General features: G+C 43.9%; 1 protein-coding gene across 1 annotated transcript; it reads right to left on the reverse strand.

Annotated features, from left to right (window-relative positions):
• Positions 1-4,771: 4,771 nt before the first annotated feature.
• kcna1b (potassium voltage-gated channel, shaker-related subfamily, member 1b) lies at positions 4,772-9,363 on the reverse strand. The gene is made up of 2 exons (XM_031583109.2): positions 8,604-9,363; positions 4,772-8,239 (listed from the first exon to the last, which is right to left on the reverse strand). The coding sequence occupies exon 2, from the start codon at positions 8,007-8,009 to the stop codon at positions 6,528-6,530; it is 1,482 nt and encodes a 493-aa protein (XP_031438969.1). The 5' UTR covers positions 8,010-8,239; positions 8,604-9,363; the 3' UTR covers positions 4,772-6,527.
• Positions 9,364-16,538: the final 7,175 nt, after the last annotated feature.

The following is a 16,538-nucleotide window of genomic DNA, read 5'->3' on the forward strand; positions in this document are numbered from 1 at the left end:
TCACCTATTGGTTGTTTAGTGAAAAGCAAAATAATAGATCAAGAGATTGTTGTAGTTCCTAAAGCTATGGCAATATTTGACCTCTAAAGTGCTGGACCTCTATGGGCTTGGTAGCAGTGTAAACAGCAGTAGCTACTCATGATAAATAACTACATTTTCACACTTTAACTTTCAGCTGCAGGAACCCATCTTGGGAAGTCTCCTATATATATATATTCTATATTATCTATGATGCAATACATTTACTTCATAAATATTTGTGAATTATAATGTTTATAATGCTTTATGGATACTGGGTTCAAGTTAAGTGTTCTCAAGAAAAGACACCATTTTGTATAAATGTTGTTGTTTAGGTACTGGTTTAGACAGTCAATCCTACATTGATTTAGGAGGTAGAGAATCTATTTCATTTTTAAGATAAATAGGTGGCCTGTATCTCTATGCTAGTTACAGCTTCTGTATGTTTACATATGTCACAAATACTTTAGGATCTAAGCAAAAATGTCCAAAGACAACAACGATGATAATCTAGATAATGATGATATTACCAGCAGTGACATGAGGTAGTTGTAATATTGGTATATGTTTCGGACTGTTTTGTTTGTCAAAACCCATCTTTATCTTAATAGCAATTGTTAACAAACATGCTCAGAGCATCACAGAGTCAAAATCACTCAGATTTTCGCCAGATCTTCACATTTATTGAGATGGATGCTATATACGCTGAAATGATGACACAGACAGAATGAACAACCTTGCATAGATCACACTATGCCTTCACCAGTGTGTGACAAAACTTTTTTGCATACTGCAGCAAAAACCCTGAATGCATGTGGACAATAAATAACATACAAACATGTAAAACTTAAGTACGTACGCAAGTACAGCAGAAGGTAGTAGCAACATTCAGACAACCAGTGCAGACGGACAGACAGACTCCTAACGACTGAGATGCATGTTACCACTCTCTCATGTGTCCCCTAGCTTAAGACCTCCTACCTGTCAAGGATCGAGGGGGAAAAAAGAAGACTGAGCACAACTGTGTGCAATGGCAGAATCTGTGCGTGTGCGTATGTGTGTGTGTGTGTCTGTGTCTGTGTGTCAGTATGTGTGTGCTTATACGGGGGGTGATTGATAAGTTCGTGGCCTGAGGTAGAAGGAGATGAGATGCACGGCTGTCGTTAGATGCACGTGCAGTTCAGTACCTTGTGTGATTATGCAGAATGTTTTGACTTTTGTGGCATTTCTGTTTCAGATCGTTGAAAATCGCAAGTCAGCACTGTCTGATAAAATGGAAGACATCGGCTTTAGCGCAGCCATCCGCTACCTCAGCCAAGGGGGTCCAGGAGGACATGGTGGCAACACTAGGGGAAGTTGCCCCTTCTTACGGCATGGTCAAGAAGTGGGCTCCTTGGTTGATAAACCTTTGATACCAAGGTAGCGACTGACTGCATATGAAGGCCGATGTCCATTTTCCCAGACAGTGCTGACTGGTGATTTTCAATGATCTGAAACAGAAATTCCACAAAAGTTATTGACTTCAAATGACCTGTATCACTCATCTACTGCTACATTACACCACAAACCTGTCAATCACCCCTCGTATTTGTGTATATTTGCAGTTTAGTGTTAAAAAAATTCTGATATTTATTTTCACTGCTTAATTAATAAAAACTCAGTTATTTGTATAATGCATCATCATATGACTTGTGAACCAAGTAGATTGTGATCAAGGCAAGAACCTGTATAATAATAATAATAATATTAATAATAATAATAACTGGGGCAGTGGTAATGAGCATGAGAGCAAGCAGATGAGTGATGACACAGCCACGTTATAGTTATTTCTTTTTGAATGGCCTTAGATCATGCAGTTCTCCACTGACATGCAGTCTCAAAAGAAGCTGAATGAGAGCTTTAAGCGAACCACTATGAGGGCGAATGTTGTCCTACTGAATGATGAAGTGTGCCTTATAATAAACTATCTGTCCCATTCAGTAAAAAACACATATTTTTTTTGTTAAATAGTAAAAGCACATGTCAGTGCTTCTCTTAATCATGTACATAATATTAAGAATGCCTTTTTTTCTTTTTCTTTACAGTTGTTCTCATGGCTCTGTTTTGAAATTCACTCACAAAAAAATGGAAGTCTCATACACAGGTTAAAAATGTCGCATGAGTCTTGAGACATTATACATTTTTTTTTTCAGTAAGTCACCGTGATTCATTGACACAGGCGGTCCGACGAAAAACTGAGGCTTTCAAACCTCAATCCGCGTCATGGGAAAACACCAGCATGATTTCAATACTCTCATAAGCACACTACTCTTGGCAAACCTCTGTCTATTTCTCAACAACTTCAATCAGCTTTCATCCAGCGGCTATACATATGCCTTTCAGGCCAGAAGTAAGCCAAATCAAGCAATCTCATAGCTCACAAGTTTGACCATTCATGACCTGCACAGTCTCTCTGGCATGGCATCCATTCCTGGCACTCATCATTTGTAAAAAGTAAGTGTCTGAAGATTCATGGTACAGCATTTTCTGATCTAGTAATATAATGTCTATCTGTAATAACAAAGAAGTCTTTTTTTTCCAAAAATGTGCTTTTTAATAGGACAGAATCTGTCTTAGTGGCTTCAAGTCTAATTGCTCCTCTCCTCTTCCTCGTAACCCATATATAATTTCAAATAACGGAGATACGAAACAGCTATTGGTACATTTGGTCCCTTGAGATGTGTAAGGTTACAAAACTTTAGACATGTCTCTAACTTTGGCCTACTGTGCTCAGGGGGAAAAAATGAAGAAATAACAACTAATATTCCTGTCACCCTGATATTGACAACTGCATTTTAAAAACAAGGATAACTATCATATCATAATAATAAAAAAAAGACATTTAGGCCCTTTCTATTCTCTTGCACCCTATAGAAAATCTACCTAAATTAATTAATACTGCAGTTTAATCCAGTGCTGATTTTAATCCATAGCACCGTGCAAGTTTTACCATGAAACAGTCAGCAGATTACAAGTCCTTACAATGCCCAATGGTAAATTAAAGGGTTGCTTTCCACTCATCAATTACCTATGGTCATATGAGTGTTTGAGTACATGGCCAATATGCTTGGGCCAGCAGTGTAAAAAGAAGAGATACACACAGTTGACACAATAGACAATGGATGGGCCCAGGCCTGTACAACAACAGTTAGAGGATGGGTGTCATCTACGGACAGACCAAAGGCAGCCAACCACTTTTTCAAATACTGAAAAAAAAAGTTACATACGGGATATTAGAGTCAATCTAATATAACTAATTTGGAGCAATTTTGGCTTAGTTTTGGCCCTTTCATGTCAAACATAATTTGAAAAGTGCTATTAATCATATGAAAACAACTTTAGACGTAAAAAAACAGTTCTTCAGCTGTTGATTATGATCTGCTATTGTTTGAATTCATATTGGGGTTTTCTCCAAGGAAGAATCGGGTATCACCACGCAGTAGCGTATTATAACATTATGTCTAGCGGTTCTTCTTGTTAAGATATAGGTCAAATGCATGTAAAAAAATACATGCATTCTTTTAGTGCTGTTTTAATTTGCAATTAAGTGCAGTTTGTTGGTTAAGTGGAAGAAGTGATATAACAGAGGTGAGAGGTATCCCGTATAACTGTGCATTTGTGAGCTTTTATTGCACTTGCAAGGTAGTTTGGCCTCGACCCACACAATATCCTTCCTTTGCAAAGTCTTAACTAAGTGACTGTTTCTGTGCAATGTCCCTCATTTACTACATAAACACCATCTAGCATGCCCAGTGAGTGACCATGCCTTTATCTCTGTCCCTTTTTGCTGCCGCCGTTGCCAAACGGTTCGCATTCTCGACCAGTTGAATAAGAAATGTGTCCGCACGAAAAGCACGCCATAGTGAAAGGAACCCACACAAGGTTTTGTGTTTCAGTGTTGTCACCCAAGCAGCCCAATTGTCCTTCTGTTACCATCCAAAACCACGGAACATGCCAGGTGCCACACCTTTAAAGGAAGTGACCTCACCGGCCTGACTGACATGCATGCCCTGCAGGTGGAATGTAGACACTGGCAGTTTACTTCGCTGGAATTGCCAACTTGTTAAATAACTATCCTCAATGGTTTCCAGGGCAGTGCATCTTTTCAGTCTTTCTTCCAATCCCAAAAGGTTAGTATCAGCTGACTCACGAAAGCAAAGGGTGGCAGTATAATGTCATTGGAAGTATATTTAGCTGAACAGTTAGTATTTGAATGATGCGCACTGATTAAATGACCACACTGAGGTAGACAAACTGAAAGAAAAGGCTTGTCATGGTATAATGAAAACCAAACAAATGAAAAATGTAGATGTGCTCATGATGATAATAGGTTGTTCTTCCTAGTTTTTTTTTTCCTCTGTATTTTAGGCCTATGTACAAGCTGTAGGAGGATTCAAGTCCCAAAATCTGAAACTCTATGGTCCTTGGAGGGGGGGTTTGAGGGTCGTGCTCGCACTTACTGTTCTCCCTTGTATGTGTGTGTGTGTGTGTGTATGTCTGTGTGTGTGTGTGTGAGTTTAGTGTGTATGTGCATGCATGTGTATTCTTGAACTTATGTGTGTGTGTGCATGTGCCTGTGTAACTTAATTTCTGTGTGTGTGTGAGTGTGTGTTTGTGTGTGTGTGTGTGTGTGTGTGTGTGTGTGTGTGTGTGTGTGTGTGTGTGTGTGTGTGTGTGAATGCTTGCATGTGTGTATATATGTTTCCCTTTTCTATTTTTCCCTAGCCTAACGGTTGACCACGGCCATGTGTCTTGCCCTGCTCTTCCCACACTGTTTCCAAAAATACCCTCGCCCGGTGGAGCCTGTTTGTAGAATCAATGATCTATTTCTACTGTCCTACTACCCCCCTCCTCCGTCAGGAGAGTACAGATGTGTTCAAAGTACATCTTACAGCAAGTTAAGAGATTCTGTACTTATCTGTATCTACTTGATGCTATTGTACAGGGAGGCACTTTTCAGTTGTTTTGTGAGATAGAGGATTAAAGGCACTATGTAAGTCATTTTAAAATCAGTTGCCATTTTGCTGTTGTTGTCGTCGTCATAAAACATGCATGGAAACGCGTACCAAGATGGTCCGGCTGATCATAAACCAACGCTTTTCCAAAATGAAAGGAGAACAGAACTCGAATCCGGTTCACGTTAGAAATCCATAATTTACACCATGGCTCAGCTGTTACACGAGGTGCAGCGTCCATGTTCTGCAACTGCCTGTTCTCCGCAATACTGTCTGTACAGTGCAGAGGTGTGGGCAGTTTGATTAGTCATGTAAAAAAAATGGTTTTGTTTTGTTTTGTTTTGTTTTTGGACAAGTGAAGTTGTTTTCCTTTATATCATCCCCCGCACCACCCAGCTAAGTGCCAGGCGTCATCAACTTGCTTAACGATAGGGTGAATCCTGCCAGGGGCCTTCCAGGCCCCAAACTGTTTAATACTGGCATCATGCATTATACAATGTATATACCTAGATACATAGTACCTCTGTCGTTTATGCAATAATGCTTAGTATTTGACATGCTATGATCTTGAGAGAAAAAAATTATAACTGTTCCCTTAAGAATGAACATTCAGCACTTAAATGCTTTTAAATTATTCACAACTTAAATAACCAGTGCACTTTTGGTGAAAAGCAAAATGAGAGAGAACTCAAATATTGAGGGCTTGAAGTCTCAAAAAAACAATAAAAACGGTTAAATGAAGTAGGCCTATTAAGAAAGGGGAAAACCAGATTCATGAGGTAAAGTCTAGCGCATGCCATAATTTAAAACAAAGAATATTTCAACATGCTAAAAATCAAGCTCTCCTTTAACGTTCTACCCTCTCATGGCATTGTACCCTATGGGACAAGATTTAAGATATAGCATCTGCGGGAAAGAAAGTAGCAGCATTGCAGATGTCTTCCAGACAAGAACCGCCTCGCCAGTCCAGTGTAAGATCTCTGCGCGAGACCTCCCGCCTCCGCCACCACCCCCAACCTCTGGATAAGGTGCGTTGCTGATCCGTTGAGCTCAAGTATGTGTCACATCCATCGAAAGCAAACCACACTGATCGATGCATCTGCAGGTGCTGAAGACTTCTGAAAGGATGCTTTGTGCAACACAGAGAAGTTGACCTGTAATCCATGCTCGACCGTTTCCAACCTTTTGCTGTTTTGCGCCACTTGTCAAAATCTGTGACAATCATTAGGAGTGCCCGATGTACTGGATTTCGTCTGAGTGGTCAAACAAAAGCTATCAAATGTCTTTGAATGTGCTTTGAACTATCCCACTCACAAATCAGGCAGATGACATTATCGCCCATGTTCAACCACAGGGCGTGTAAATACTCTCTCGGTTCGTGATTTTTTTTTCTCATAAATGCAATGCAAGAACGCATTGACGTCGATAAAGCATTCGAGTTGTATTAAAACACTATATACAGTTGAGGGTAGGGATCTCCAGATCTGCGTTTAAGGGGAGGTTCTATGCGCAGTCCTACACATCAGTTAGGAGCTTTCCTCTGTTCACACAGTTCTGGTTCGCAACCGTGCAGTTAGCAGTTCTGAGGTTTGCATCTCTGAAATTGTCAATGCTGTTGTTTATGTCCTCGTCTATTTCCATGTACTCCGACTTACTGACGATGGACGAGCTGCGTCGACTCGAGTTTGAATCGGACGCGATGTTGGGGTCGCTCACATTTAGGAGCTGGGCTTGCTCCTCGCCTTCAGTCTCTCGGTGGTAGAAGTAGTTAAAGTTGGACACGATGACGGGCACCGGCAAAGCGATGGTCAGCACACCGGCGATAGCACACAGAGAACCCACAATCTTTCCACCAATGGTGACGGGGTACATGTCCCCATATCCCACAGTGGTCATAGACACCACCGCCCACCAGAAAGCGTCTGGGATGCTGGTGAAATAGGACTCCTTCTCCTCGGCCTCAGCAAAGTACACTGCACTGGAGAACAAAATGACGCCAATGAACAAAAAGAATATAAGCAGTCCCAGCTCTCGCATACTGGCTTTTAGGGTTTGCCCTAATATCTGGAGCCCCTTGGAGTGTCTTGACAGCTTGAAGATCCTGAACACCCTTACCAGACGGATAACTCGGAGGATGGCTAGAGATGTGGCCTGTTCTGCTGATTTCTCTTCTTGATTGTCTGGATCATCTGCCAGCTCAGTGCCCAGTGTGATAAAATAGGGTATGATGGACACTAAATCTATGGTATTCATCATATTTTTAAAGTATGCCGCTTTGCTGGGACAGGCGAAAAAGCGCACAATCAGTTCAAAAGAGAACCAGATGATACAGAGAGTCTCCACAATGAAGAAGGGGTCGGTCAGAATATTTGGTTTGTAGAAAAAGGTGTGGTTCCCCACTGTTTGAAACCTTCCCTTCGGGTCCTCCTTAAGTTCAGGTAATGTCTCCAAGCAAAAGATGACTATAGAGATCAGAATGACCATTACTGACACGATTGCAATCCCCCGTGCTGGCCCAGAACTTTCAGGGTGCTCAAACAGCAGCCAGATTTGGCGCTGAAACTCATTATCTGGTAGTGGGCGCTCCTCTTCTCGTATAAACCCCTCGTCCTCTCGGAATTTCTCCATGGCATCAACCCCAAGTTCGTAAAACTTTATCTCTTCCGAAAACATATCCAGGGGTACGTTTACAGGTCTCCTTAGTCTGCCCCCAGACTGATAGTAATAGAGAATAGCGTCAAAACTTGGCCGATTTCTATCAAAGAAGTATTCGTTTCGTAATGGATCAAAATAGCGCATCCTTTTCTTCGGGTTGCCCAGAAGCGTTTCCGGAAACTGGGCGAGTGTCTTGAGCTGGGTCTCGAAGCGCAGTCCCGATATGTTTATCACGACTCTCTCGCAGCATTCGTGGTCCTCGTGGTCCGGGGGGTACGAGTCCTGCGGGTGCCCCGGGAGAGTGGCGGTCTCGTCCATGTTATCTCCAGCCACCACGGTCATCGTGGACACGGGGCTTACGACACTTCAGGAGATGCCGAGGTCGGCCGAGCAGGCATCCAGTTCTCCGCGCCGTCTCCCTCTCCGGTTCCCACACTTTGCGTGTGTGACACCAGTGGAGGACCGAGCTCGTTACGCCTCAGTTTGGCTCCAGCACGGTGTTCTTCCCCGAGTCGACCATTGCTTCACTCTTCCCACTCACACTGCTGCAAATGCTTCGTCTGGTCTGTCACCTAGAGAGGGAGGGGAGGTGGGGGGGTGGGGGGGGGAGGGGGTAGCAGAGAGAGAGAGATCCTTGCCAGCTCAGCAATTTTATTTTGTAATTTTGAAGGCGTTCTCTTTGCAAGAATACAACAACGCGAAATGATTATCGAATACATCCCGACATTCACAAATGTGCTCTAAAAGCAAATCTAAAAATCCTACCCCCCGTGTCATGCACCTATATTCAAGTTTCAGTACACTGCCCACCTCATTTGCGCACACCGCTCACGGCGCATTCCTGCGCTGCCTTTAGGACAAATGGTTAAACTGTATGGTTGTATCATATCTGGACACTGATCCTACGCTATACAGCAATAACACGACATTGCTTACCTTTTGTTGATTTGGAGAGGACCTCTGCATGCATGTGATCCGTATCCCTTCAGTGAGCACTCTGGCCACCGTAAGAACTTTGCGCTCCCTTCTCTGTTTTAATATGGATATCACTTTACAGCGCGCAGCGCACTATGAGCACTCCTGAAATATTCATAGGCTATATTGTCTTTATGGACATCCAGCGGCAATTTTCGCATCGATAGTCTTCCAGCGGAGGTTGGGATGCCAGTGCGGTACCGGTAAAAGGCTTTTTACCTCGAAAGACTTTAGACGGACAATGTTAAATCATGCCCCAACAACGGCGGCAGCGCAAGCAGTAGCGCGCGACACACTGGACCCAGGACCAACAAGATATCCGTTTGCTTCTTTGACCGTCAAACTCTCCCAGCGTCATGTGCTGTTGGCCACGAGAAAATATGATGGTGCGACTGAGTGGACTGAATACATTAGGGGGCAATAAAAGCACAGTGGGTATCTCTCGGCACTGCCGCATCAGCAGAAAGCGGAGAGCGTTTCCCGTTTGGCTGTGTCAACAGCGCTCAGGGAGATTTCCGATGCAGTGTCCTGGCAAACACATGCTTTCACGCGATTCGGCTGATGAGCAGTAGGTGTCAATGAAAACGTGCCAGCAGAAATAAATAGCAAGACGTTGGGAGAGAAAATAACAGTCCTAACCATGCTGTATTGCAGGTTTCCATACACATGCAGAGAGGGAGACACTGGTGTAGGGGGCGAGAGAGAGTGGAAGAGAGAGAGGAGGAGGAGGGGGTTTCGACGCAATGCAGACAGGCTGCACTAACACGGATTGCCACAAGTGCCTTCCACATCGCAAAAACAACGTAGAAATGTGCGAGCCATTACTGCTGTGTGTGCGTGCAATGGGCGTGCGTGCGTGCGTGCGTGTGTGTGTGTGTGCGTGTGCGTGCGTGAGTGTATGTGTGTGTGTGTGTGTCTCTGTGTGTGTGCTCTCCCATTTTGTGGGCACAGGTGGTGCGCAAACCTGTTCTGGTGGCATGAATATATCAAACGACGATGGTGTGACTGCTGCGACGATGAAACTAACACTCTAGCTGTGCAAATAAAAGCAGTGGCCATTTCATTTAGTCGTGGATTTGCCCCGTAATGCAGCATTTACATCCATGAGAGGGGAAACTGCTGCGATAAATAGGATGCTCATCAAAGGCGACCCATTAATGAGATCCATTCAATTACACAACATTTATCTGAGCATTAAATTCCCTTGGCCTGTTACTGCCTCTGTGACTTTTGTCTGTCAAAAAACCTGCAATGCTGTGCGTCAGCCTGAAACTGATTTTAGGTTAGCAGTCTCGAAATTAAATAATGATCCGATTTGCCTGGAATGTAATGTGAAGTTATGTAAAGAATAGAGCTTAGTTTTTGCACCATTTCAACGCAGTATACCCAGACTGGACTGGACTATGACTGGACATTTTGTTTTCTCTGTAACGCCCAAGTGTGTGTGTGTGTGGGGGGGGGGGGTCCTGAATCAGGATAAGCTTGCCTAGAGTAATGCCGTTAATAAACGGAGATTTGACTGCGCTGAGCTTTGACACATTCTCAATTTCGAAACTCGAAAGCAGATTTGAGCTTATAATGGTCTCACCTATTAAGCTATTTCATTGCGTTGAAGGTGTAGCCCGAGATAAGAATAAATCATCTTGAACATATTTTACATTTTTAACATTTCCTTTTAAACCACTGGAATATATTTTAAATAGCATATACTAGTGGACATTTACCATTTGTTAAGAGATGCATTAATAATCGCTATGCTCTGACATATCTCTGGAAAGTCTGAAAAGTTCGGATTTAAAGAAAGACAGCCCACAAAGGAACCTCGACTACATCTTTACACTTAATGACAGAGTCGCCTAAAATGACACTCTTATTAAAGGACACGGATTTCTCCTCGTGATGAGTTTAGTGCCTTTTTCCTCGGAACTTGCTTGTATTTTCAGAGCATATACACCAAGACCTTGACGACCTTTGATTGGTTTAAATATCGGTCTGTTCAGGAGGGAAACTTTGAACTGACGTATCTCTTCAATGTCATTGTTTGTTTGTTTTATCAGTTCAGCAGTGTCACCCATGGGAGGAAAGCGAGCTCAAGGACACCCAAAATGCCGTGCGTGACAAAGGAGGATTTCAGCACTAAGGACAGCACCACGTCTCTTTTCCTCAGCTTGACCTCCGGCAACAGAATTTTGCTTGCTCACCGACCGGCTTGAAACAGTGTTGTGGGTATATTTTTGTCCGGTGATTCTTTTGGGAAAAAAAGTTTTACAGAATATTTCAACTTTCGTGTCTTAACCTCAAACCGTTTTTGGTGGAGCAAAACATTTTGCGCTTCGGCCTTAAAGCCACTAAACCTTAAGTGACGCGCTGGAGCTATGCGTATTATCCCGAATAAATATATTCAAATGAAATTGTTAGCTCCTTCATCCAGCACAGAGCTTTGCTCTGGAGCTGTCAAGGGCTTCAGCTAATCAGACACTGACGATTTCAGTGAGGCAGTGCAATGCAGTATTTTAGAGTTTTCGAGGCTTTCCAGGGAAGAGGCAGATTTGGCATTAACACACTATTCATGTGCTCCTATAGATAGTTTTGTTATTCCTCTACTGTACTTGCTTCTCATTCTTAAGTATTATTATTATTATTGTTATTATTATTATTATGGAGTAGCGCAGCATTGTGCAGAGCTGACCATGGTGACACCCTGACCTTATTCTGCCCTCCCTCCCCCCTGACTGTTTCCTGTGCTGGCACAGACTGGACCGACCCACCCAGGCGAGAGTGAACGGTGGCAGGAGCTTACAGCGCTCGGCTGGTCCCCGGAAGCTGGATCTGAGCCCTGGGCCGAGCGCATGAGCGGGGGGGTCCGTCCATCCCCCAGCCCAGTCCAGCCAACGGGAAAGAGCAACACTGCTCTCAGATGTACAGCGTGTTCAACACATTTTTCTCCATGGCAACCCGGAGGTAGGAGAGACTGCGGGAGAAAATAAGCGAAAGGTGGGTGGGTTTGTGGGAGGAGGTGTGCTCTAGTTGGCTTGTTATCTCCACATACTGTAAATGGTAAATGTAATGGTAAATGCCAGAGAAAGAGGGAGAGATGACAGAGGGGAGAGAGAGAGAGAGAGAGAGAGAGGGATAGAGGGATAGAGGGTGGGAGGGGGGGGGCTTTGAGAGGAAATGCATGTTAGATGAAGGAATGATTTAATGTCAATGGATGGAAAATCCAACAGACAGTACAGAGGTGTCTATGTCCATACAGCAAGGACATTTGCTCACTAAGAATCATGACTGCATTTCCCAGAGAGAGAGAAACCTATTAGATTCATGTTTCCCCGTATAATGTTTTCACGTTCCCCCGTTTTTTAGTCCCCCACACTTTCACTGTATAAGAAGCCTGAACCATATCTTACTGGTTTGCTTACCATTTTCTCACAACCTCCGAAATCTTCAGCATATAGGTCCAGAGGATGAATAATGTTATTGGATTCTCCATTCCATCACATCTGTATGTGGGAGCCGTAACCATCTCTACACGTTTTAATTGTAGCTGTGTCCTTGCATTAAACTGATTTGAACATGGGTGAAAGATGCCCTTCAGAAAATTGTGTTGAAACTATGGGCTTTAAATGTCTTGTATTCACATGCATTACAGGTAGTATTTAATGAAGACAACACAACCTTGAATGAATTATGGTTTTCTTGGCAGTCCTAAGGATTATGTCATAAACCAATATATATATATATTGAAAATAAGGGGGTGGTGAACAAATGAGTGCTATGCATATTGCAAGCTGTAGGAGGGAGGGTGTTGTGCACCTGTGATGAAGCTGGTCAGCCAAGCGTGTCGAGGCAATCTGCACACATCGCACATTCGAGTCACGTGTGCGTCCGTGTTATTGTGAATCCATACGCCACTCCGACCTGCGACCTATGACAGTGATTCAGCCAGAGAGACTTTAATCCAGTGTGACTTCAGCAGAGCCCCGACGCCTCCTTCATTTGACAGGAACCATGCACATGGATCACAGCATACATACAAGATGCTTCTGTGGCATCAACTAACCCTGTGTGCACATCAACTGCTGCACATGGATGAAAAATGTTTCATTTTTGCCATCTTAGAAACGGTACATTGGCACACCGAGGTGTGTTTTGATTCCCCATAACCACTTCAATCCCCACATGTTGTGCTTGTGCTTTTTTTTGCTTGACTAACCTTGATACAGGCTGTTTGTCAGGTGATACAGTTAACATGCCTGCTGAGCCACAAAAGAACATAGCCTGTATAATTGGCCCGTGGTATCAAGTTACTATTGTGTTTATTTTTTTCGACATGCGGAATATTGAAACACTAGAAGGGGTAAATGGGGACACACAACAGCAGCCACGTGTGGCAGAGGTTTCATGGGTTTTGCTCTGGGGCTGTGTGGCAGCCGCCCGCGCCCGCGCCCGCGCCCGTGCCCGTGCCCCCGTCCCGACCTCAGATCCTCTCTAATCTGACCTTTACTGAGCAGGGCTCCTGTGCTGTGCTACAGAGGTAACTGTGAGCAGCAGTCAAGGTAACTCACAGAGGAAGTGAGAAAGGAGGCCATTTCTGTTTGAATTAGTCCATTTTGCTGTTTAATTCATTTCGTCAGTTTGTTGGAAACCTTGCCAGAGACACAGTGCCAAAAGCCATTAAGGCTACAAAGATCTAAATGAACCTTGAAGCACCCTGTCCTCTATGACTAGCAAACATGGAACCATTTTGATACTTTGTATCCACGCCGCATTTGGAAATGCAAAGTCATCCTACCTTGGAGTACATTTTAAAAATAAAAACAATAATTTTCTTACTGGTAATAAACTCAAAAAGGGTTTCTTTCCTTTGTACAAAATTGCCGTGTTTTTCCCTCTTGGCCTCCTTTATATAGGTACATTATTTACTTTTCTTATTATCTATCTATCTGTCTGTTTGCCAAGTCTGCCTGTTGGTAACTGTTACTGATGTTTACTGTTGTTTTCATATAATATTACTTCCAAATGTAAATGTAAATGTAAATGTAAAGATTTAATGGCCATTTTAGAAAACCATGATCCCACCTCCCAAAAGTTCTTGTCAGAAATGAGGATGAATCATTTAACTATGTGTAAGTATGATCATACAAGCACCATGATAGATATCTTTGGGCAGATAGCATTAGTGTTTTCGGAGGAAGCCTGAATCTCTACAGTTTAATTTACTGTGAAGCACAATACATCTGTCTACTCAAACACAGAAGGCAGAAAGGAGGAACGAAGGAGGAGGGGAGAGGAGAGGAGAGGAGAGGAGAGGAGAGGAGTGAGGCATGGGGGTCAAGGAGAGGAGAGCTACTCTCCATATAGATCATCTTTCTCCTGCAGGCATGAGGCCTTGTCATCCCCTGGTAGAGTCTGGGTTTGAATCAGGGGCACGCGCATCAGTCTTCGGCCCCTCGTATGGGAACCATCACTCTCTCTTTCCATTCTGCCACACTTTAAATTTCATTCTATGTTTCTCTAACTCTCTCATTCTCTCTCTCTCTCTCTCTCTCTCTCTACCCATCAAGCCCCAGGGAAATCCATCTTTTGCTCCTCTCCCCTCTTTCATCCTCCCGTGTGAATCAGAGGAACATCAGAGGATGAGAGGATGAAAGACGAGAGTGAAGGGACTGTGTGTGTGTGTGTGTGTGTGTGTGTGTGTGTGTGTGTGTGTGTGTGTGTGTGTGTGCTGTAGGTCTATCGTTAAGCAAAGCAGAGCAAGCGAGGAGACACTTTGAAGAACTAGCTCAAATTGCAGCGTTATGGGATAGAGGACTTGAGGTCTGGAGTCTCATCCTGGACCCGGAGCATTTGAGGTATCTGGTAGTGCACTCTGGGTAGACTTAATACAGACGTCGTCCTTCTTTTGCATTTGTTGTGGGATCTTATTCGGCTTTTTCATATCTCAATATGCTAATAAGCTGAGGAGGTGTGAGTGCGTCCATGCTTGGTGTTATTGCCATGGATACGTTGTGGACTCACACTGACCACCTCAGGGACTGCGCTAGGACCGTAGCACAGAGCACCGCTAAAAATACAGGGCTATATGGAGGGGTGTACAAATCAGGAAATTCCAAGGGATGGCAAAAACCTAAATGGTATCTACAGACCCCCATATCAATAAAGCATGTATTTTGAGAAGACAGCTTTTTGAAAACGCGTCTGTGACCCAAGGCGGAGCCGGCAAGTGTAATGCTGATTGATTTGGCAATTCAAATACTGATCAGAAATCATTAATATGGATCACGGGGAGAGGCGTTTACCTCCTTAATTCTCACCATGAAGGGAAGTGTATTTTATGCGTTAGATATAAATCAGATTGGACTTACATTTAACACAGTGAGGCTTATACGACTGAATGGCAGCGTCTTGACTGAAAATCGTTGGAACCTCAACACAATTTCTCACGCTGCAGTTCAGTGATGCTCACTTCTCATCTCATGTCAGTACATGCAGGCAAAGCTGGCAGACATGCATGACGGGCTTTATTTATTTTTCTGTGCACATCAGCGTTCGTTTTCTTGCTGTGTCCGTGTGGGCTGCACTCGCGTCTTGCCATGCATGAGCGTTTTGACTTTAGAGTGACATTGGCTAAGCGGTGGCTGCAGTGGAGCGTCAGCCTGCGTGCTACGCGATGCTACGCTCTGCTCCACGCGCCGAGGCTGCCCATTTGGAGCAGCCAGCGTGTGGATTTCCCCTAGCAACAGCCGCCTCCTTATTACTGAGCGCCTTTGACATTTTCAAGAACATTGCAGAGGCTCCACATTCACTCTCTTTCACAGACTCTCTCTCACATGCACACACACACACACACACACACACACACACACACACACACACACGCACGCACACACACACACACACACACACAAACACACACACACAAACACACACACACACACACACACAGAGGCATATACACGCTGTAACATCTGTGTCTGTGATTTATATGTTCAATTTCATTACCATTGTCCCGGCAATGAATCTAATGTCTTTCAAAGATAAGCTATTGTACTGTATTTTGATTTGGGGCAAAAATAGAAAAAAAAATTCCCCCGGTGTCTTCCCTCCCAGGCTTGCTGTACTCCCCCATAACACGCCAGTGCACATGCCAACGAAATGAAAGTGGGAGGGGGCAGGGGTGTGTGTGTGTATGTGTGTGTGTGTGTGTATGTATGAGAGAGAGAGAGAGAGGGGCTGGAGGAGGAGAAAACGGGATGAATTGGAGACGCAGCTGTGGCTCCAGCACTCCAGCCTTACAGTATGAATGTGGAGCTCTCCTTCATGGCACAAACACACACACACACACACACACCATCCTCATTCATAAACACCCGGGCCCTTATATAACGCCTATGTGCTATTTATAAACGCCCATAGCATGCACACAGGGGGAGAACGCCAGAGTCACGCAGCGCCCTTCAAGACGAGCGCTCGGGCCCCGGGGGGGTGCCGGGCTTCAACGCTGGGGAGCTATTATTAGCCCCATGTCATGTGAGAGACAATAGAAATAGGGTAGAAGTGACAGGTGGGGGGGGTGGGGGGGGTTGGACAGAGAACACAGCAATGGGTTTTGATGTATATATGTGTGTGTGGAATAGCACGGGAGAGCAATTATCTTAGGTGTGCCCTAAAAATATTATAATTAATAGTAGTATTAGTATTGGTATTCTTATTGTAGTGGTAGTATTATTTGCTATCTTGCAGTATTATTATTGCACAAGTTGTGTTACGAAGTACGAAGAGTATTATGGTAATATTGGAGCAGCTGATGCTAAGATATGTGAACTTTAAAGAATGAATGGATGATGGGTTATATCTCAGGATGCCCAATTCGGTCACATGGTCCCTGTGTTTACT

Source organism: Clupea harengus, chromosome 16 (assembly GCF_900700415.2).
Source record: "Clupea harengus chromosome 16, Ch_v2.0.2, whole genome shotgun sequence".
In the NCBI taxonomy this organism is placed as follows: domain Eukaryota; kingdom Metazoa; phylum Chordata; class Actinopteri; order Clupeiformes; family Clupeidae; genus Clupea; species Clupea harengus.

What these genes read in the sequence shown, in the direction of transcription:
- kcna1b (XM_031583109.2), bottom strand. Translation starts at nt 8,009, where the DNA reads ATGACCGTGGTGGCTGGAGATAACATGGACGAGACCGCCACTCTCCCG.